The sequence below is a fragment of the Petromyzon marinus genome, unplaced genomic scaffold (genome assembly GCF_048934315.1).
Source record: "Petromyzon marinus isolate PM22_M1 ecotype Great Lakes invasive population unplaced genomic scaffold, UKy_Petmar_22M1.pri1.0 PM_Scaffold_123, whole genome shotgun sequence".
Lineage (NCBI taxonomy): Eukaryota > Metazoa > Chordata > Hyperoartia > Petromyzontiformes > Petromyzontidae > Petromyzon > Petromyzon marinus.
Window position 1 is genome coordinate 52,769 of NW_027423084.1, and position 22,712 is coordinate 75,480.

At 49.3% G+C, this 22,712-nt stretch overlaps 1 protein-coding gene across 1 annotated transcript in view; it reads left to right on the forward strand.

Annotated features, from left to right (window-relative positions):
* The window catches only part of BROX (BRO1 domain and CAAX motif containing), a 70,433-nt gene extending 50,036 nt beyond the window's left edge, over positions 1 to 20,397 (forward strand). Inside the window, exons 8-9 of the mRNA XM_076063450.1 lie at positions 7,991 to 8,153; positions 15,799 to 20,397. Of these exons, the coding sequence (XP_075919565.1) occupies positions 7,991 to 8,153; positions 15,799 to 15,873 (238 nt within the window). The 3' untranslated portion in view covers positions 15,874 to 20,397. The remainder of the gene's footprint in view (positions 1 to 7,990; positions 8,154 to 15,798) is intronic.
* The last annotated feature ends 2,315 nt before the right edge of the window (positions 20,398 to 22,712 follow it).

Below are 22,712 nucleotides of genomic sequence, written 5' to 3' on the forward strand. Positions count from 1 at the left end.
GGATTCATGTGGGTGGGTGGTGGGTGGGTGGATTAGTGGGTGGGTTAGTGGGTGGGTTAGTGGGTGGGTTAGTGGGTGGGTGGGTTAGTGGGTGGGTGGGTGACTGAGTGACTGAGTGACTGAGTGAGTGACTGAGTGACTAAGTGAGTGACTGAGTGAGTGAGTGACTGAGTGAGTGACTGAGTGAGTGAGTGACTGAGTGAGTGAGTGAGTGACTGAGTGAGTGACTGACTGACTAAGTGAGTGAGTGACTGAGTGAGTGAGTGACTGAGTGAGTGAGTGACTGAGAGACATTGACACAGCACTGCAGAAGAGCTTACGGGAGAACGGATTCATGTGGGTGGTGGTGGGTGGGTTAGTGGGTGGGTTAGTGGGTGGGTTAGTGGGTGGGTGGGTTAGTGGGTGGGTGGGTGGGTGACTGAGTGACTGAGTGAGTGAGTGACTGAGAGACATTGACACAGCACTGCAGAAGAGCTTACGGGAGAACAGATTCATGTGGGTGGTGGTGGGTGGGTTAGTGGGTGGGTTAGTGGGTGGGTGGGTGAGTGGGTGGGTGGGTGAGTGAGTGGGTGAGTGACTGAGTGAGTTAGTGACTAAGTGACTGAGTGAGTGAGTGACTTACTGAGTGAGTGAGTGACTGAGAGACATTGACACAGCACTGCAGAAGAGCTTACGGGAGAACGGATTCATGTGGGTGGTGGTGGGTGGGTTAGTGGGTGGGTTAGTGGGTGGGTTAGTGGGTGGGTGGGTTAGTGGGTGGGTGGGTGACTGAGTGACTGAGTGAGTGAGTGAGTGACTAAGTGACTGAGTGAGTGACTGAGTGAGTGAGTGACTGAGAGACATTGACACAGCACTGCAGAAGAGCTTACGGGAGAACGGATTCATGTGGGTGGGTGGTGGGTGGGTGGATTAGTGGGTGGGTTAGTGGGTGGGTTAGTGGGTGGGTTAGTGGGTGGGTGGGTTAGTGGGTGGGTGGGTGACTGAGTGACTGAGTGACTGAGTGAGTGACTGAGTGACTAAGTGAGTGACTGAGTGAGTGAGTGACTGAGTGAGTGACTGAGTGAGTGAGTGACTGAGTGAGTGAGTGAGTGACTGAGTGAGTGACTGACTGACTAAGTGAGTGAGTGACTGAGTGAGTGAGTGACTGAGTGAGTGAGTGACTGAGAGACATTGACACAGCACTGCAGAAGAGCTTACGGGAGAACGGATTCATGTGGGTGGTGGTGGGTGGGTTAGTGGGTGGGTTAGTGGGTGGGTTAGTGGGTGGGTGGGTTAGTGGGTGGGTGGGTGGGTGACTGAGTGACTGAGTGAGTGAGTGACTGAGAGACATTGACACAGCACTGCAGAAGAGCTTACGGGAGAACGGATTCATGTGGGTGGTGGTGGGTGGGTTAGTGGGTGGGTTAGTGGGTGGGTTAGTGGGTGGGTGGGTTAGTGGGTGGGTGGGTGGGTGAATGAGTGACTGAGTGAGTGAGTGAGTGACTAAGTGACTGAGTGAGTGACTGAGTGAGTGACTGAGAGACATTGACACAGCACTGCAGAAGAGCTTACGGGAGAACGGATTCATGTGGGTGGTGGTGGGTGGGTGGGTTAGTGGGTGGGTGGTGGGTGGGTTAGTGGGTGGGTTAGTGGGTGGGTTAGTGGGTGGGTGGGTTAGTGGGTGGGTGGGTGGGTGACTGAGTGACTGAGTGACTGAGTGAGTGACTGAGAGACATTGACACAGCACTGCAGAAGAGCTTACGGGAGAACGGATTCATGTGGGTGGTGGTGGGTGGGTTAGTGGGTGGGTTAGTGGGTGGGTGGGTGAGTGGGTGGGTGGGTGAGTGAGTGGGTGAGTGACTAAGTGAGTGACTGAGTGAGTGACTGAGTGAGTGACTGAGTGAGTGAGTGACTGAGAGACATTGACACAGCACTGCAGAAGAGCTTACGGGAGAACGGATTCATGTGGGTGGTGGTGGGTGGGTGGTGGGTGGGTTAGTGGGTGGGTGGGTGGTGGTGGGTGGGTTAGTGGGTGGGTGGGTTAGTGGGTGGGTGGGTTAGTGGGTGGGTGAGTGAGTGACTGAATGAGTGAGTGAGTGACTGAGAGACTGACTGAGTATATGAGTGAGTGACTGAGTGGCTGAGTGAGTGACTGAGTGAGTGAGTTGGTGAGTGACTGAGTGAGTGAGTGACTGAGTGAGTGACTGAGTGACTGAGTGACTGACTAAGTGAGTGAGTGACTGAGTGAGTGAGTGACTGAGTGAGTGACTGAGTGAGTGAGTGAGTGACTGAGTGAGTGAGTGAGTGACTGAGTGAGTGACTGAGTGACTGAGTGACTGACTAAGTGAGTGAGTGACTGAGTGAGTGAGTGACTGAGTGAGTGACTGAGTGAGTGAGTGAGTGACTGAGTGAGTGAGTGAGTGACTGAGAGACATTGACACAGCACTGCAGAAGAGCTTATGGGAGAACGGATTCATGTGGGTGGTGGTGGTGGGTGGGTTAGTGGGTGGGTTAGTGGGTGGGTTAGTGGGTGGGTGGGTTAGTGGGTGGGTGGGTGGGTGACTGAGTGACTGAGTGAGTGAGTGAGTGACTAAGTGACTGAGTGAGTGACTGAGTGAGTGAGTGACTGAGAGACATTGACACAGCACTGCAGAAGAGCTTACGGGAGAACGGATTCATGTGGGTGGTGGTGGGTGGGTTAGTGGGTGGGTTAGTGGGTGGGTGGTTTAGTGGGTGGGTGGGTGGGTGGGTGAATGAGTGACTGAGTGAGTGAGTGAGTGACTAAGTAACTAAGTGACTGAGTGAGTGACTGAGTGAGTGAGTGACTGAGAGACATTGACACAGCACTGCAGAAGAGCTTACGGGAGAACGGATTCATGTGGGTGGTGGTGGGTGGGTGGTGGGTGGGTTAGTGGGTGGGTGGGTGGTGGTGGGTGGGTTAGTGGGTGGGTGGGTTAGTGGGTGGGTGGGTTAGTGACTGAATGAGTGAGTGAGTGACTGAGAGACTGACTGAGTATATGAGTGAGTGACTGAGTGGCTGAGTGAGTGACTGAGTGAGTGAGTTGGTGAGTGACTGAGTGAGTGAGTGACTGAGTGAGTGACTGAGTGACTGAGTGACTGACTAAGTGAGTGAGTGACTGAGTGAGTGAGTGACTGAGTGAGTGACTGAGTGAGTGAGTGAGTGACTGAGTGAGTGAGTGAGTGACTGAGAGACATTGACACAGCACTGCAGAAGAGCTTATGGGAGAACGGATTCATGTGGGTGGTGGGTGGGTGGTGGGTGGGTGGTGGGTGGGTGGGTGGGTTAGTGAGTGAGTGACTGAGTGAGTGACTGAGTGAGTGACTGAGTGAGTGACTGAGTGAGTGACTGAGTGAGTGACTGAATGAGTGAGTGAGTGAGTGACTGGGTGGGTGAGTGAGTGACTGAGTGAGTGAGTGACTGAGTGAGTGACTGACTGAGTGAGTGAGTGACTGAGTGAGTGACTGAATGAGTGAGTGAGTGACTGAGTGAGTGACTGAGTGAGTGAGTGACTGAGTGAGTGAGTGAGTGACTGAGTGAGTGACTGACTGAGTGAGTGACTGAGTGAGTGAGTGAGTGACTGAGTGAGTGACTGACTGAGTGACTGACTGAGTGACTGACTGAGTGACTGACTGGGTGACTACCTTTGCCCGCATCTCCTTCATGTACAGTATGAATGCGTTGAGAGGCTTCTTGATGTGAGTGAGTGACTGAGTGAGTGACTGACTGAGTGACTGACTGAGTGACTGACTGAGTGAGTGAGTGAGTGACTGACTGAGTGAGTGACTGAGTGAGTGAGTGACTGAGAGACATTGACACAGCAATGCAGAAGAGCTTACGGGAGAACGGATTCATGTGGGTGGTGGTGGGTGGTGGTGGGTGGGTGGGTGACTGAGTGACTGACTGAGTGAGTGACTGACTGAGTGTATGAGTGACTGAGTGAGTGACTGACTGAGTGACTGACTGAGTGACTGACTGAGTGAGTGTGTCAGTGTTTGACTGAGTGAGTGAGTGGTTTAGTGAGTATGTGACTGAGTGAGTGAGTAACTGAGTGAGTGAGTGAGTGACTGACTGAGTGGGTGGGTGAGTGACTGACTAAGTGACTGACTAAGTGACTGACTAAGTGACTGAGTGACTGACTGAGTGAGTGAGTGAGTGACTGACTAATTGAGTGAGTGACTGAGTGAGTGAGTGACTGAGAGACATTGACACAGCAATGCAGAAGAGCTTACGGGAGAACGGATTCATGTGGGTGGTGGTGGGTGGTGGTGGGTGGGTGGGTGACTGAGTGACTGACTGAGTGAGTGACTGACTGAGTGTATGAGTGTATGAGTGAGTGGTTGAGTGACTGAGTGACTGACTGAGTGAGTGACTGACTGAGTGTATGAGTGTATGAGTGAGTGGTTGAGTGACTGAGTGACTGACTGAGTGACTGACTGAGTGTATCAGTGGTTGACTGACTGACTGAGTGACTGAGTGACTGAGTGAGTGACTGACTGACTGAGTGACTGACTGACTGAGTGACTGACTGACTGAGTGACTGACTGACTGAGTGCCTGACTGACTGACTGACTGAGTGACTGACTGAGTGAGTGACTGAATGACTGAGTGAGTGTATCAGTGAGTGGGTGAGTGTATGAGTGACTGACTGATTGTACCACCCACCCACCCACAGCTACTTCCACAAGGTCCCAGATTCCCCTCCTGACCTGGACGCCCCGGTGACTTTTAGTGAGTGACTGAGTGACTGAGTGACTGACTGAGTGACTGAGTGGGTGAGTGAGTGACTGAGTGGGTGAGTGACTGAGTGAGTGACTGAGTGAGTGAGTGAGTGGGTGAGTGAGTGAGTGGGTGGGTGAGTGAGTGGGTGAGTGAGTGAGTGACTGAGTGACTGACTGAGTGTATCAGTGAGTGTATGAGTGAGTGACTGAGTGAGTGTATCAGTGAGTGTATGAGTGAGTGACTGAGTGACTGACTGAGTGAGTGAGTGAGTGGGTGAGTGAGTGAGTGGGTGAGTGACTGAGTGAGTGACTGACTGAGTGACTGAGTGAGTGACTGAGTGACTGAGTGAGTGAGTGACTGACTGACTAACTGACTGACTGAGTGACTGATTGTACCACCCACCCACCCACAGCTACTTCCACAAGGTCCCAGATTCCCCTCCTGACCTGGACTCCCCGGTGACTTTTAGTGACTGAGTGACTGACTGAGGACTGACTGAGTGACTGAGTGAGTGACTGAGTGGGTGAGTGAGTGGGTGACTGACTGAGTGACTGAGTGACTGACTGAGTGTATGAGTGAGTGTATGACTGACTGAGTGACTGACTGAGTGACTGACTGAGTGTATCAGTGACTGAGTGACTGTATCAGTGACTGACTGATTGTACCACCCACCCACCCACAGCTACTTCCACAAGGTCCCAGATTCCCCTCCTGACCTGGACTCCCCGGTGACTTTTAGTGAGTGACTGAGTGAGTGGGTGAGTGAGTGTATCAGTGAGTGAGTGAGTGACTGACTGAGTGACTGAGTGACTGACTGAGTGACTGACTGAGTGACTGACTAACTCACTGACTGAGTGACTGACTGAGTGAGTGACTGAATGACTGAGTGAGTGTATCAGTGAGTGTATGAGTGAGTGACTGAGTGACTGACTGAGTGAGTGAGTGGGTGAGTGAGTGAGTGGGTGAGTGAGTGAGTGGGTGAGTGAGTGACTGAGTGAGTGAGTGGGTGGGTGAGTGAGTGGGTGAGTGAGTGAGTGACTGAGTGACTGACTGAGTGTATCAGTGAGTGTATGAGTGAGTGACTGAGTGAGTGTATCAGTGAGTGTATGAGTGAGTGACTGAGTGAGTGACTGAGTGAGTGAGTGGGTGAGTGAGTGAGTGGGTGAGTGAGTGAGTGGGTGAGTGACTGAGTGAGTGACTGACTGAGTGACTGAGTGACTGACTGAGTGACTGAGTGAGTGAGTGACTGACTGACTAACTCACTGACTGACTGAGTGACTGACTGAGTGACTGACTGACTGAGTGACTGACTGACTGACTGTACCACCCACCCACCCACAGCTACTTCCACAAGGTCCCAGATTCCCCGCCTGACCTGGACGCCCGGCGACTTTTAGTGACTGAGTGACTGAGTGAGTGACTGAGTGAGTGACTGAGTGGGTGAGTGACTGAGTGAGTGAGTGAGTGTATCAGTGTATGAGTGAGTGACTGAGTGACTGACTGAGTGAGTGTATCAGTGGTTGACTGAGTGACTGACTGAGTGACTGACTGAGTGAGTGACTGAGTGACTGAGTGACTGAGTGAGTGAGTGAGTGACTGAGTGAGTGTATCAGTGAGTGAGTGAGTGACTGACTGAGTGACTGACTGACTGACTGAGTGTATGAGTGAGTGTATGACTGACTGAATGACTGACTGACTGACTGAGTGTATGAGTGAGTGTATGACTGACTGACTGAGTGACTGACTGACTGAGTGACTGATTGTACCACCCACCCACAGCTACTTCCACAAGGTCCCAGATTCCCCGCCTGACCTTGACTCCCCGGCGACTTTTAGTGACTGAGTCACTGAGTGAGTGACTGAGTGAGTGAGTGGGTGAGTGGATGAGTGGGTGAGTGGATGAGTGGGTGGCTGGGTGAGTGAGTGAGTGAGTGGGTGAGTGAGTGGGTGAGTGGGTGAGTGAGTGGGTGAGTGACTGAGTGAGTGACTGAGTGAGTGAGTGTATCAGTGAGTGACTGATTGACTGAGTGACTGAATGACTGACTGACTGACTGAGTGTATGAGTGAGTGTATGACTGACTGAGTGCCTGACTGACTGACTGACTGAGTGACTGACTGAGTGACTGACTGACTGAGTGACTGTACCACCCACCCACCCACCCACAGCTACTTCCACAAGGTCCCAGATTCCCCTCCTGACCTTGACTCCCCGGCGACTTTTAGTGACTGAGTGAGTGACTGAGTGAGTGACTGACTGACTGAGTGACTGACTGAGTGACTGACTGAGTGTATCAGTGAGTGGGTGAGTGTATGAGTGAGTGACTGAGTGAATGACTGACTGAGTGACTGACTGAGTGACTGACTGAGTGTATCAGTGAGTGTATGAGTGAGTGACTGAGTGAGTGTATCAGTGAGTGTATGAGTGAGTGACTGAGTGACTGAGTGAGTGAGTGAGTGGGTGAGTGAGTGGGTGAGTGAGTGGGTGAGTGACTGAGTGAGTGAGTGACTGACTGAGTGACTGACTGAGTGTATGAGTGAGTGTATGACTGACTGAGTGACTGACTGAGTGACTGACTGAGTGTATCAGTGACTGAGTGACTGACTGACTGAGTGACTGATTGTACCACCCACCCACCCACAGCTACTTCCACAAGGTCCCAGATTCCCCTCCTGACCTGGACTCCCCGGCGACTTTTAGTGACTGAGTGAGTGACTGAGTGAGTGACTGACTGACTGAGTGAGTGAGTGACTGACTGAGTGAGTGACTGAGTGAGTGTATGAGTGAGTCACTGAGTGAGTGACTGAGTGAGTGAGTGGGTGAGTGGGTGAGTGGATGAGTGGGTGGCTGGGTGGGTGAGTGACTGACTGAGTGACTGAGTGACTGACTGAGTGTATCAGTGACTGAGTGTACCACCACCCACCCACCCACAGCTACTTCCACAAGGTCCCAGATTCCCCTCCTGACCTGGACTCCCCGGCGACTTTTAGTGAGTGAGTGAGTGTATGAGTGAGTGACTGACTGACTGAGTGACTGACTGAGTGTATGAGTGAGTGAGTGGGTGAGTGACTGAGTGAGTGACTGACTGAGTGAGTGACTGAGTGAGTGTATCAGTGAGTGGGTGAGTGACTGACTGACTGAGTGACTGACTGAGTGACTGAGTGACTGAGTGACTGAGTGAGTGACTGACTGAGTGACTGACTGAGTGACTGACTGACTGACTAACTGACTGACTGACTGACTGATTGTACCACCCACCCACCCACCCACAGCTACTTCCACAAGGTCCCAGATTCCCCTCCTGACCTGGACTCCCCGGCGACTTTTGGCTGCGTGGAGCCGCCTGAGGTGGAGCTGCCCCCTGCCAGCGACTCGTGGAGCGTGGAAGCTTACACAGGGTTCGATCTCACCAAGACTGGAGCCTTGGTTAAAGAGGTACATACAGATACACAGTGATACACACACAGACACTCACACACAGTGGAAGCTTACACAGGGTTCGATCTCACCAAGACTGGAGCCTTGGTTAAAGAGGTACACACACACAGTGATACATACACAGTGATACACACAGTGGAAGCTTACACAGGGTTCGATCTCACCAAGACTGGAGCCTTGGTTAAAGAGGTACATACAGATACACAGTGATACACACACACACACAGTGATACACACACAGTGGAAGCTTACACAGGGTTCGATCTCACCAAGACTGGGGCATTACTACAGGAGGTATACAGAGATACACACACAGTGATACACACACAGACACTCACACACAGTGGAAGCTTACACAGGGTTCGATCTCACCAAGACTGGGGCGTTAGTTAAAGAGGTATACACACAGTGATACACACAGTGATACACACAGTGATACACAGGGTTCGATCTCACCAAGACTGGAGCCTTGGTGCAAGAGGTATATACACAGTGATACACACACAGTGATACATACAGTGATACACACACACAGTGATACACACACAGTGATACACAGGGTTCGATCTCACCAAGACTGGAGCGTTACTACAGGAGGTATACACACACAGTGATACACACACAGAGAGAGACAGTGACACACACAGTGATACATACAGACACTCACACACAGTGATACACACACAGTGATACACACACAGTGATACACACACAGTGATACACACACAGTGATACACACAGTGATACACACACAGTGATACACACAGATACACACACAGTGACACACACACACAGTGATACACAGGGTTCGATCTCACCAAGACTGGGGCATTACTACAGGAGGTACACACACACAGTGATACACACACAGTGATACACACACAGTGACACACACACAGACACTCACACACAGTGGAAGCTTACACAGGGTTCGATCTCACCAAGACTGGAGCCTTGGTTCAAGAGGTACATACAGATACACAGTGATACACACACAGTGATACACAGTGATACACACACAGTGATACACACAGTGATACACACACACACACAGTGATACACACACAGTGGAAGCTTACACAGGGTTCGATCTCACCAAGACTGGGACATTGATACAAGAGGTATACAGAGATACACACACAGTGATACACAGGGTTCGATCTCACCAAGACTGGAGCGTTAGTTAAAGAGGTACACACAGTGATACACAGTGACACACACACACACAGTGATACACACACACAGTGATACACAGTGATACACACACAGTGATACACACACAGTGATACACACACAGTGATACACACACAGTGGAAGCTTACACAGGGTTCGATCTCACCAAGACTGGGACGTTGGTGCAAGAGGTATACACAGAGATACACAGTGATACACACAGTGATACACACAGTGATACACACACAGTGATACACACACAGTGATACACACACAGTGATACACACACAGTGACACACAGTGATACACACAGTGATACATACACACAGTGATACACACACAGTGATACACATACAGTGATACACACACACACACAGTGATACACACACAGTGATACACACACAGTGATACACACACAGTGACACACAGTGATACACACAGTGATACATACACACAGTGATACACACACAGTGATACACACACAGTGATACACACAGTGATACACACAGATACACACAGAGATACACACAGTGATACACAGGGTTCGATCTCACCAAGACTGGAGCATTGGTGCAAGAGGTACAGATACACAGATACACACACAGTGATACACACACAGTGACACACAGTGATACACACACAGTGATACACACACAGTGATACACACACAGTGATACACACACAGTGACACACAGTGATACACACAGTGATACATACACACAGTGATACACACACAGTGATACACACACAGTGATACACACACAGTGACACACAGTGATACACACAGTGATACACACAGTGATACACAGGGTTCGATCTCGCCAAGACTGGAGCATTGGTGCAAGAGGTACAGATACACAGATACACACACAGTGATACACACACAGTGATACATACAGTGATACACACACAGTGATACACACACAGTGATACACACACAGTGATACACACAGTGATACATACACACAGTGATACATACACACAGTGATACACACACAGTGATACACACACAGTGGAAGCTTACACAGGGTTCGATCTCACCAAGACTGGGACGTTGGTGCAAGAGGTATACACAGAGATACACAGTGATACACACAGTGATACACACAGTGATACACACACAGTGATACACACACAGTGATACACACACAGTGATACACACACAGTGATACACACACAGTGACACACAGTGATACACACAGTGATACACACACAGTGATACACATACAGTGATACACACACACACACAGTGATACACACACAGTGATACACACACAGTGATACACACACAGTGATACACACACAGTGATACACACACAGTGGAAGCTTACACAGGGTTCGATCTCACCAAGACTGGGGCATTAGTACAGGAGGTACACACACACAGTGATACACACACACAGTGATACACACACAGTGATACACACACAGTGATACACACACAGTGATACACACACAGTGATACACACACAGTGATACACACACAGTGATACACACACAGTGGAAGCTTACACAGGGTTCGATCTCACCAAGACTGGAGCGTTACTACAGGAGGTATATATACACACACAGAGATACACACACAGAGAGAGACAGAGATACACACACAGTGATACACACACAGTGATACACACACAGTGGAAGCTTACACAGGGTTCGATCTCACCAAGACTGGAGCATTAGTTAAAGAGGTACACACAGATACACAGTGATACACACACAGTGATACACACACAGTGATACACACACAGTGATACACACACACAGTGATACACACACAGTGATACACACACAGTGATACACACACAGTGATACACACACAGTGATACACACACAGTGGAAGCTTACACAGGGTTCGATCTCACCAAGACTGGGACGTTAGTGCAAGAGGTACACACAGTGATACATACACAGTGATACAGTGATACACACAGAGAGATACACAGTGATACACACAGACACTCACACACAGTGGAAGCTTACACAGGGTTCGATCTCACCAAGACTGGAGCATTGGTGCAAGAGGTATATACAGATACAGTGATATACACACACAGTGATACACACACAGTGATACACACACAGTGATACACACACAGTGATACACACACAGTGATACACACACAGTGATACACACACAGTGATACACACAGTGATACACACACAGTGACACACAGTGATACACATATTGATACACACACAGTGATACACACACAGTGATACACACACAGTGATACACACAGACACAGTGACACACAGTGATACACACACAGTGATACACACACAGTGATACACACAGTGATACACACACAGTGGAAGCTTACACAGGGTTCGATCTCACCAAGACTGGGGCATTAGTTAAAGAGGTATACACAGTGACACACACAGTGATACACACACACACAGTGATACACAGTGATACACACAGACACTCACACACAGTGATACACACAGTGATACACAGTGATACACACAGAGAGATACACAGTGACACACAGTGATACACACAGAGATACACACACAGTGATACACACACAGTGATACACACACAGTGATACACACACAGTGATACACACACAGAGATACACACAGAGTGGAAGCTTACACAGGGTTCGATCTCACCTAGACTGGAGCATTAGTACAAGAGGTACACACAGATACACAGTGATACACACACAGTGATACACACACAGTGATACACACACAGTGATACACACACAGTGATACACACACAGTGATACACACAGTGATACACACACAGTGATACACACACACACACACAGTGATACACACACAGTGATACACACACAGAGATACACACACAGTGATACACACACAGTGATACACACACAGTGGAAGCTTACACAAGGTTCGATCTCACCAAGACTGGAGCCTTAGTACAGGAGGTACACACAGATACACACACAGTGATACACACAGTGATACACACAGACACTCACACACAGTGATACACACACAGTGATACACACACAGTGACACACACACAGTGATACACAGGGTTCGATCTCACCAAGACTGGGACATTAGTACAGGAGGTACACACAGATACACACACAGTGGTACACACAGATACACACACAGTGATACACACACAGTGATACACACACAGTGATACACAGTGGAAGCTTACACAGGGTTCGATCTCACCAAGACTGGAGCATTAGTGCAAGAGGTACACACAGTGATACACACACAGTGATACACACACAGTGATACACACACAGTGATACACACACACACACAGTGATACACACAGTGATACAACAACAACAACAACCGCCATTCGCCACTAAGTGGCGGTGATGTCACCACGACGCTTGTGCCAGGCTATGTGCACCCTGAGGCCACGTGAAGTGTCGAACGCCCGCTGGCAGAAGGTCACGGGGCAGACCCAGGTGCCACGGGTCGACTGACTGAGATGACTGGCTGATGCACCACCTGTGCCCCCTACTGTGCCAACCTGCTGTGCTTTAGCCACCCGGCGCTCCGCTCGCTGTTGTGAGCGTCGCTCCTCCGCCCTCCGTTGTTGTTGGAGGGCGACTGCCTCCAACTGCCCAGTAGCATCCTTCACGAGCCTCCTCCACAGAGGCCGATCTTGACACCGCTGGTACCAGTCATCGGCAAGTCCACTCAGCTCCACGTCCTCCTGTACCACATCACACCATCTCTTCTCTAGCCCGTGCCATGCCCATTTAGCCCCCTCGATCCGGCCGAAAAAAAGCTGTTTCGGCATGCGGTGGCTGGGCATGCGGGCTACATGACCCAGCCATCGCAGCCTTGCCTGCCGGAGGAGCTCACCGATGGGACCCTGCCCAGATCTTTCAAGGATTTGTGAGCTCCTCACACAATCCAGTCTGGTTAAACCCAGGATGGATCGTAGGCAGGCCAGCCTAAATGTTTCTAACCGGCGAATATGTTCCATTAGGCGGGTCCACGTTTCGCAAGCGTAGAGAAGGGAGGGAATGACCGTGGCCGAGAAGACCTGAAGCTTAGTGCGGAACGACAGACCAGGTAGCTTCCACACAGCGTTACGCAACCGATGAAAAGATATTGCCGCTCGACTGATTCGGAGTGAGACCTCTGCTGTTAAACTGGAGCCAGTCATAAGCACACTGCCCAGGTATGGGAAACTCTCCACTCTCTCCACAACTGCCCCATCACCGATTGGGAGTTGTGGGGTGGAGTGTCCGATGGTACAAAATACCCAGGCAGGTGCTTAGTTTTGGTGGGGCTGATGGTAAGGCCCCATCTCTTAGTGGCACGCTCCAGTCTCAGCAGCAGCGTCTCCAACTCCTCCTCTGAATGAGCAGCTATTACCAAATCATCGGCATACATAACGTGGTTGAGCAATAGGGAGCCATCCCTTGACCGCACCCGGGCATCGATCAGCCTCCCATTATATCTGTACCAAATGGAGATTCCCCCGGTACAGCTATTGAAGGCTTCACAAACTACGTGGTCAAAATAGATGTTAAATAAAGTGGGATCCAGAGGACATCTCTGTCGCACCCCAAGGTGTACAGGGAATGGCTCTGACTCCCGGCCACGTAGTTTTACCCAGGCCCGCTCACCATCATGAAGGCCCTTAATTATCGTGAGCAGAGGGTTAAGTACTCCAAAAGCACGAAGAACAACCCAGAGGCCAGGCCTACTGATGGTATCATAGGCCTTGACCAGGTCAATAAAGCAGAGATGTAGGTCTTGCTGGAATTCTCTACACCTCTGCTGTAGCAGACGAATAGAAAATATGGCATCTGTGCAGGACCGCCCTTTCCTGAAACCGCATTGGGGCTCCGCAAGCCTCTCCTCAGCGTGCCTGGCAAGGCGATGTTGAATAATCCTTGCCAGGACCTTTCCCGGCACACTGAGGAGTGAGATGCCCCTGTAGTTGTTACAGTCTGTGAGGTCCCCCTTCTTAAAGAGGGGGACCACCAGGGCATCCTTCCAATCCTGCGGAACCCGTCCAGTGGTCCAGACTGTTGTTATGATGTCATATAGGGCAGTCTGTGCATAAACGCCACCCTCCCTCAGCATTTCGCTTGGGAGATCATCTCTAGCCCGGTGCCTTTCCTGGTCTCAGACTCCGGATCACCTTCAGTACTTCCTCAACAGATGGCACCTCAGCCAGCCACTCACAGGGGGTGACTTCATCCAATATTTGAGGCACCACAGCCTCAGCAGGGTCATCCCCACTTTGTGCCACGATGTTTTCCTGGCTGAGGGATTTTCCCTCCCCCAGGACCTCACAGAAATGCTCAGCAAATCTGCAAACCTGTTCCTGGGGGTCGGAGATTGGATCACCGTTTTTTCCCCTAATGATGGTAATAGGTGTGGCGCTGCAGGTTACTTTTGTGATGGAGTTAAATAGAGATTTGTGATCACGGGCCACTGAGGCAGACTCCATCTCCTCAGCAACCCGCGACCACCACCCATCCTTGCAACGCCTCACGGCTCTCCGAACCTCCGAGCGAAGGCTGCGGTAAGCCTCCTCATTCTCTGACGTGGGATGCTGTAGCCGATGACAGTAGGCCTGTCGCTTTTTCTCAACCATCCTGAACACCTCCTCTGTCAGCCAGGGTCTCTGGGGAGGTCTGGACCGCGTACCCAAAGCAGCCATTGCAGCTGCATGAGTCACAGTCCTAAACAGACACACACACAGACACACACACAGACACACACACAGACACACACACAGACACACACACAGACACACACACAGACACACACACAGACACACACAGACACACACACAGACACACACACAGACACACACACAGACACACACACAGACACACACACAGACACACACACAGACACACACACAGACACACACACACAGACACACACACAGACACACACACACAGACACAAACACACACAGACACACACACACAGACACACACAGACACAAACACACAAACACACACAAACACACACAGACACACAACAACAACAACAACAACCGCCATTCGCCACTAAGTGGCGGTGACGTCATCTCTCTGTGTCTCTGTCTCTGTGTCTCTCTGTCTGTGTCTCTCTTTGTCTCTGTCTCTGTCTCTCTCTGTGTCTCTGTCTCTCTCTCTGTGTCTCTGTCTCTCTCTCTGTCTCTCTCTGTGTCTCTGTCTCTCTCTGTCTCTGTCTCTCTGTCTCTTTGTGTGTCTCTGTCTCTCTCTGTCTCTGTCTCTCTCTCTGTGTCTCTCTGTGTGTCTCTGTCTCTCTCTGTCTCTGTCTCTCTGTCTCTCTCTGTGTGTCTCTGTCTCTCTCTGTCTTTCTGTGTGTCTCTGTGTCTCTCTCTCTGTCTCTGTGTCTCTCTCTGTGTCTCTCTGTCTCTGTGTCTCTGTCTCTCTGTCTCTGTGTGTCTCTCTGTCTCTGTGTGTCTCTCTCTCTCTGTGTCTCTCTCTCTCTGTGTCTCTGTCTCTCTGTGTCTCTCTCTCTGCCTCCACCTCAGAAGGAGCAAGAGGTGAAGATTCTCAAGGAGCCGGATCTCAAACCAAACAAGGAGGCTCGCTGCTCCATTGCCTGAACCTCTCTGGAACACTCTGGACTGGTCTGGACCGGTCTGGACCGATCTGGACCTGTCTGAACCGGTCTGGACCTGTCTGAACCTGTCTGAACCGGTCTGGACCTGTCTGAACCGGTCTGGACCTGTCTGAACCGGTCTGGACCTGTCTGAACCAGTCTGGACCTGTCTGGACCTGTCTGAACCTGTCTGAACCGGTCTGGACCTGTCTGAACCGGTCTGGACCGGTCTGGACCTGTCTGAACCGGTCTGGACCTGTCTGGACCTGTCTGAACCGGTCTGGACCTGTCTGAACCAGTCTGGACCTGTCTGAACCAGTCTGGACCTGTCTGAACCTGTCTGGACTGGTCTGGACCTGTCTGAACCGGCCTGGATCTGTCCGAACCGGTCTGAACTGGTCTGGACCTGTCTGAGCCGGTCTGGAGCTGTCTGAACCGACCTGGATCTGTCCAAACCAGTCTGAACTGGTCTGGAACTGTCTGAACCGGTCTGGAGCTGTCTGCACCGTCCTGGACCTGTATGAACCGGTCTGAACTGGTCTGGACCTGTCTGAACCAGTCTGGAGCTGTCTGAACCAGCCTGGACCTGTCTGGACCTGTCTGAACCGGCCTGGACCTGGCTGAACCGGTTTGGACCTGTCTGAACTGGTCTGGAGCTGTCTGAACCGGTCTGGACCTGTCTGAACCGGCCTGGATCTGTCCGAACCGGTCTGAACTGGTCTGGACCGGTCTGGACCGGTCTGGACCGGTCTGGACCGGCCTGGACCTGTCTGGACCTGTCTGAACTGGTCTGGACCTGTCTGAACCGGTCTGGAGCTGTCTGAACCGGCCTGGACCTGTCTGGACCTGTCTGAACTGGCCTGGACCTGTCTGAACCGGTCTGGACTTGTCTGAACTGGTCTGGAGCTATCTGAACTGGTCTGAACCTGTCTGAACCGGTCTGGACCTGTCTGAACTGGTCTGAACCTGTCTAAACCGGCCTTGACCTGTCTGAACTGGCCTTGACCTGTCTGAACTGGCCTTGACCTGTCTGAACCGGCCTTGACCTGTCTGAACCGGCCTGGACCTGTCTGAACCGGTCTGGAGCTGTCTGAACCGGTCTGAACCTGTCTGAACCGGCCTTGACCTGTCTGAACCAGCCTGGACCTGTCTGAACCGGTCTGGAGCTGTCTGAACCGGTCTGAACCTGTCTGAACCGGCCTTGACCTGTCTGAACCGGCCTGGACCTGTCTGAACTGGCCTTGACCTGTCTGAACCGGCCTGGACCTGTCTGAACCGGCCTTGACCTGTCTGAACCGGTCTGGAGCTGTCTGAACCGGTCTGAACCTGTCTGAACCGGCCTTGACCTGTCTGAACCGGCCTGGACCTGTCTGAACCGGCCTGGACCTGTCTGAACCAGCCTGGACCTGTCTGAACCGGCCTGGACCTGTCTGAACCGGCCTTGACCTGTCTGAACCGGCCTGAACCTGTCTGAACCGGCCTGGACCTGTCTGAACTGGTCTGGACCTGTCTGAACCGGCCTGGACCTGTCTGAACCGGCCTGGACCTGTCTGAACTGGTCTGGACCTGTCTGAACCAGCCTGGACCTGTCTGAACCGGCCTGGACCTGTCTGAACCGGCCTGGACCTGTCTGAACCGGCCTGGACCTGTCTGAACCGGTCTGGATCTGTCTGAACCGGCCTGGATCTGTCTGAACTGGTCTGAACTGGTCTGGACCTGTCTGAACCGGTCTGGAGCTGTCTGAACCGGCCTGGATCTGTCTGAACTGGTCTGAACTGGTCTGGAGCTGTCTGAACTGGTCTGAACCAATCTTAACCAGTTTGATCCAGTCAGAACCTATCCGTACGTCTGTGAACCGGTCCGGCTTGAACCGCTCTGAACCGCTCTGAACCGCTCTGAACCGCTCTGAACCGCTCTGAACCGCTCTGAACCGCTCTGAACCGCTCTGAACCGCTCTGAACCCATTTAAAGTGGTTCAAACAAAATACAGAACAGCTTGAAATCGGTTCAAACGGGAACACAGAACCGGTTGAAACCGGTTCAATCGAGAACGCTGAACCGGTTCAAGCCAGGCGGGTTTAAACCGGTTTAAACCTGAACTAAGCTGCTTTTGCACCGCTTTTAATACCTAAATATACAAGAATACAGCCTTTAATTTAGCTTACTTTGCAAGTACGTGGATACATAAACATAGGGCCTTTAATTTAGTTTACTTTGCAAATACGTGAATACATAAACATAGGGCCTTTAATTTAGTTTACTTTGCAAATACGTGAATATATAAACATAGGGCCTTTAATTTAGTTTACTTTGCAAGTACGTGAATACATAAACATAGGGCCTTTAATTTAGTTTACTTTGCAAATACGTGAATATATAAACATAGAGCCTTTAATTTAGTTTACTTTGCAAATACGTTAATATATAAACATAGGGCCTTTAATTTAGTTTACTTTACAAATACGTGGATATATAAACATAGGGGCTTTAATTTAGTTTACTTTGCAAGTACGTGGATACATAAACATAGGGCCTTTAATTTAGATTACTTTGCAAGTACGTGAATATATAAACATAGGGGCCTTTAATTTAGTTTACTTTGCAAATACGTGAATACATAAACATAGGGCCTTTAATTTAGTTTACTTTGCAAGTACGTGGATATATAAACATAGGGCCTTTAATTTAGTTTACTTTGCAAATACGTGGATACATAAACATAGGGGCTTTAATTTAGCTTACTTTGCAAGTACGTGGATATATAAACATAGGGGCTTTAATTTAGTTTACTTTGCAAATACGTGAATATATAAACATATGGACTTTAAATTTTGATTTAAAGCTTTCGTGACTGCAGTAATTCATATTCTTAGTGCTTTCGGTAAAGTCACGTTGAAGGGAAACAATAAAATAATAATAATGTATATAAAACAATAAAAAATTCTCACGACGTTTCGACCATAACACGACCGTTTGTGTTATGGTCGAAACGTCGTGAGAATTTGTATTGTTTTATATACATTATTATTTTATTGTTTCCCTTCAACGTGACTTTACCGAAAGCACTAAGTTTATAGGGACTTTAATTTAGTTTACTTTGCAAGTACGTGAATACATAAACATAGTGCCTTTAATTTAGTTTACTTTGCAAGTACGTGGATACATAAACATAGGGGCTTTAATTTAGTTTACTTTGCAAATACGTGAATACATAAACATAGGGGCTTTAATTTAGTTTACTTTGCAAGTACATGGATATATAAACATAGGGCCTTTAATTTAGTTTACTTTGCAAATACGTGGATACATAAACATAGGGGCTTTAATTTAGTTTACTTTTCAAATACGTGAAGATATAAACATAGGGACTTTAATTTAGTTTACTTTGCAAATACGTGAATACATAAACATAGGGGCTTTAATTTAGTTTACTTTGCAAGTACGTGAATACATAAACATAGGGCCTTTAATTTAGTTTACTTTGCAAATACGTGAATATATAAACATAGGGCCTTTAATTTAGTTTACTTTGCAAATACGTGGATACATAAACATAGGGCCTTTAATTTAGTGTACTTTGCAAATACGTGAATATATAAACATAGGGCCTTTAATTTAGTTTACTTTGCAAGTACGTGAATATATAAACATAGGGGCTTTAATTTAGTGTACTTTGCAAATACGTGAATATATAAACATAGGGCCTTTAATTTAGTTTACTTTGCAAGTACGTGGATACATAAACATAGGGGCTTTAATTTAGTTTACTTCGCAAATACTTTAATATATAAACATAGGGCCTTTAATTTAGTTTACTTTGCAAATACGTTAATATATAAACATAGGGCCTTTAATTTAGTTTACTTTGCAAATACGTGGATATATAAACATAGGGACTTTAATTTAGTTTACTTTGCAAATACGTGGATATATAAACATAGGGCCTTTAATTTAGTTTACTTTGCAAATACGTGGATATATAAACATAGGTCCTTTAATTTAGTTTACTTTGCAAATACGTGGATACATAAACATAGGGCCTTTAATTTAGTTTACTTTGCAAATACGTGGATACATAAACATAGTGCCTTTGTATTCTTGGTTCTTTGGTTTTAAAATGATGAATTAATAAAATAAAATAACCCAATAAAATTACAGGACGGGTCTGTTCCTTTCACCTGAAGGAGGCCACTTGTGTTGTGGCCGAAACGTCGTGAGAATTTAATCGCGTTTTTATTTTATAAATGTATTCGTTTCTCCTCATTCTACGTGGGGGTGACTTTACCGTAAGGACCAAAGGAGATTAATCCTTGAGCTCTAAATCGAAATTTGTATTCTTTGTTCTTTGGGTAAAGTCACGTAGAAGGGAAACAATAAAATAATAAGAAACATAAAACAGTACGATTTATTATTTTATTGTTTCCCTTCTACGTGGCGGTGACTTTACCCAAAGAACCAAGAATTTGAATGTCCGGCAGTAACGAAACCTTTAAATAAATATACACACTCTGGTTTGCTTTAAAGGCAATTACTGTTGAAGTGTCTGTAGTGAGTCTGTGTGTGTGGTGAGTCTGTGGTGAGTCTCTGTGTGTGGTGAGTCTGTGGTGAGTCTGTGGTGAGTCTCTGTGTGTGGTGAGTCTCTGTGTGTGGTGAGTCTCTGTGTGTGGTGAGTCTCTGTGTGTGTGGTGAGTCTCTGTGGTGAGTCTCTGTGAGTGGTGAGTCTCTGTGTGGTGAGTCTCTGTGTGTGGTGAGTCTCTGTGTGGTGAGTCTCTGTGTGTGGTGAGTCTCTGTGGTGAGTCTCTGTGTGTGGTGAGTCTGTGGTGAGTCTGTGGTGATCTCTGTGTGTGGTGAGTCTCTGTGTGTGGTGAGTCTCTGTGTGTGTGGTGAGTCTCTGTGGTGAGTCTCTGTGTGTGGTGAGTCTCTGTGTGTGGTGAGTCTCTGTGTGTGGTGAGTCTCTGTGTGTGTGGTGAGTCTGTGGTGAGTCTCTGTGTGTGTGGTGAGTCTCTGTGTGTGGTGAGTCTGTGTGTGTGGTGAGTCTGTGGTGAGTCTGTGGTGAGTCTCTGTGTGTGGTGAGTCTGTGTGTGTGGTGAGTCTCTGTGTGTGGTGAGTCTCTGTGTGTGTGGTGAGTCTCTGTGTGTGGTGAGTCTCTATGTGTGTGGTGAGTCTCTGTGTGTGTGGTGAGTCTGTGGTGAGTCTGTGGTGAGTCTGTGGTGAGTCTCTGTGGTGAGTCTCTGTGTGTGTGGTGAGTCTCTGTGTGTGGTGAGTCTCTGTGTGTGGTGAGTCTCTGTGGTGAGTCTGTGGTGAGTCTCTGTGTGTGGTGAGTCTGTGGTGAGTCTGTGGTGATCTCTGTGTGTGGTGAGTCTCTGTGTGTGGTGAGTCTCTGTGGTGAGTCTGTGGTGAGTCTCTGTGAGTGGTGAGTCTCTGTGTGTGGTGAGTCTGTGGTGAGTCTCTGTGAGTGGTGAGTCTCTGTGTGTGGTGAGTCTGTGGTGAGTCTCTGTGTGTGGTGAGTCTGTGGTGAGTCTCTGTGTGTGGTGAGTCTCTGTGTGTGGTGAGTCTCTGTGTGTGGTGAGTCTGTGGTGAGTCTGTGGTGAGTCTCTGTGAGTGGTGAGTCTCTGTGTGTGGTGAGTCTGTGGTGAGTCTCTGTGTGTGTGAGTCTCTGTGTGTGGTGAGTCTCTGTGGTGAGTCTCTGTGTGTGGTGAGTCTCTGTGAGTGGTGAGTCTCTGTGTGTCGTGAGTCTGTGGTGAGTCTCTGTGTGTGGTGAGTCTCTGTGGTGAGTCTCTGTGTGTGGTGAGTCTCTGTGTGTGGTGAGTCTGTGGTGAGTCTGTGGTGAGTCTCTGTGTGTGGTGAGTCTCTGTGTGTGGTGAGTCTGTGGTGAGTCTGTGGTGAGTCTCTGTCTGTGGTGAGTCTCTGTGTGTGGTGAGTCTCTGTGTGTGTGAGTCTCTGTGTGTGGTGAGTCTGTGTGTGTGTGGTGAGTCTCTGTGTGTGGTGAGTCTGTGGTGAGTCTCTGTGTGTGGTGAGTCTCTGTGGTGAGTCTCTGTGTGTGGTGAGTCTCTGTGTGTGTGGTGAGTCTCTGTGTGTGGTGAGTCTGTGGTGAGTCTCTGTGTGTGGTGAGTCTCTGTGTGGTGAGTCTCTGTGTGTGGTGAGTCTGTGGTGAGTCTCTGTGTGTGGTGAGTCTGTGGTGAGTCTCTGTGCGTGGTGAGTCTGTGGTGAGTCTCTGTGCGTGGTGAGTCTGTGGTGAGTCTCTGTGTGTGTGGTGAGTCTCTGTGTGTGGTGAGTCTGTGGTGAGTCTCTGTGCGTGGTGAGTCTGTGGTGAGTCTCTGTGCGTGGTGAGTCTGTGGTGAGTCTCTGTGTGTGTGGTGAGTCTCTGTGTGTGGTGAGTCTGTGGTGAGTCTCTGTGTGTGTGGTGAGTCTGTGGTGAGTCTCTGTGTGTGTGGTGAGTCTCTGTGGTGAGTCTCTGTGTGTGGTGAGTCTCTGTGTCTGTGGTGAGTCTGTGGTGAGTCTCTGTGTGTGGTGAGTCTCTGTGGTGAGTCTCTGTGTCTGTGGTGAGTCTGTGGTGAGTCTCTGTGTGTGGTGAGTCTCTGTGCGTGGTGAGTCTGTGGTGAGTCTCTGTGTGTGGTGAGTCTCTGTGTGTGTGGTGAGTCTGTGGTGAGTCTGTGGTGAGTCTCTGTGTGTGTGTGAGTCTCTGTGTGTGGTGAGTCTCTGTGTGTGTGGTGAGTCTCTGTGTGTGTGGTGAGTCTGTGGTGAGTCTCTGTGAGTGGTGAGTCTGTGGTGAGTCTCTGTGTGTGGTGAGTCTCTGTGTGTGGTGAGTCTGTGGTGAGTCTGTGTGTGTGGTGAGTCTGTGGT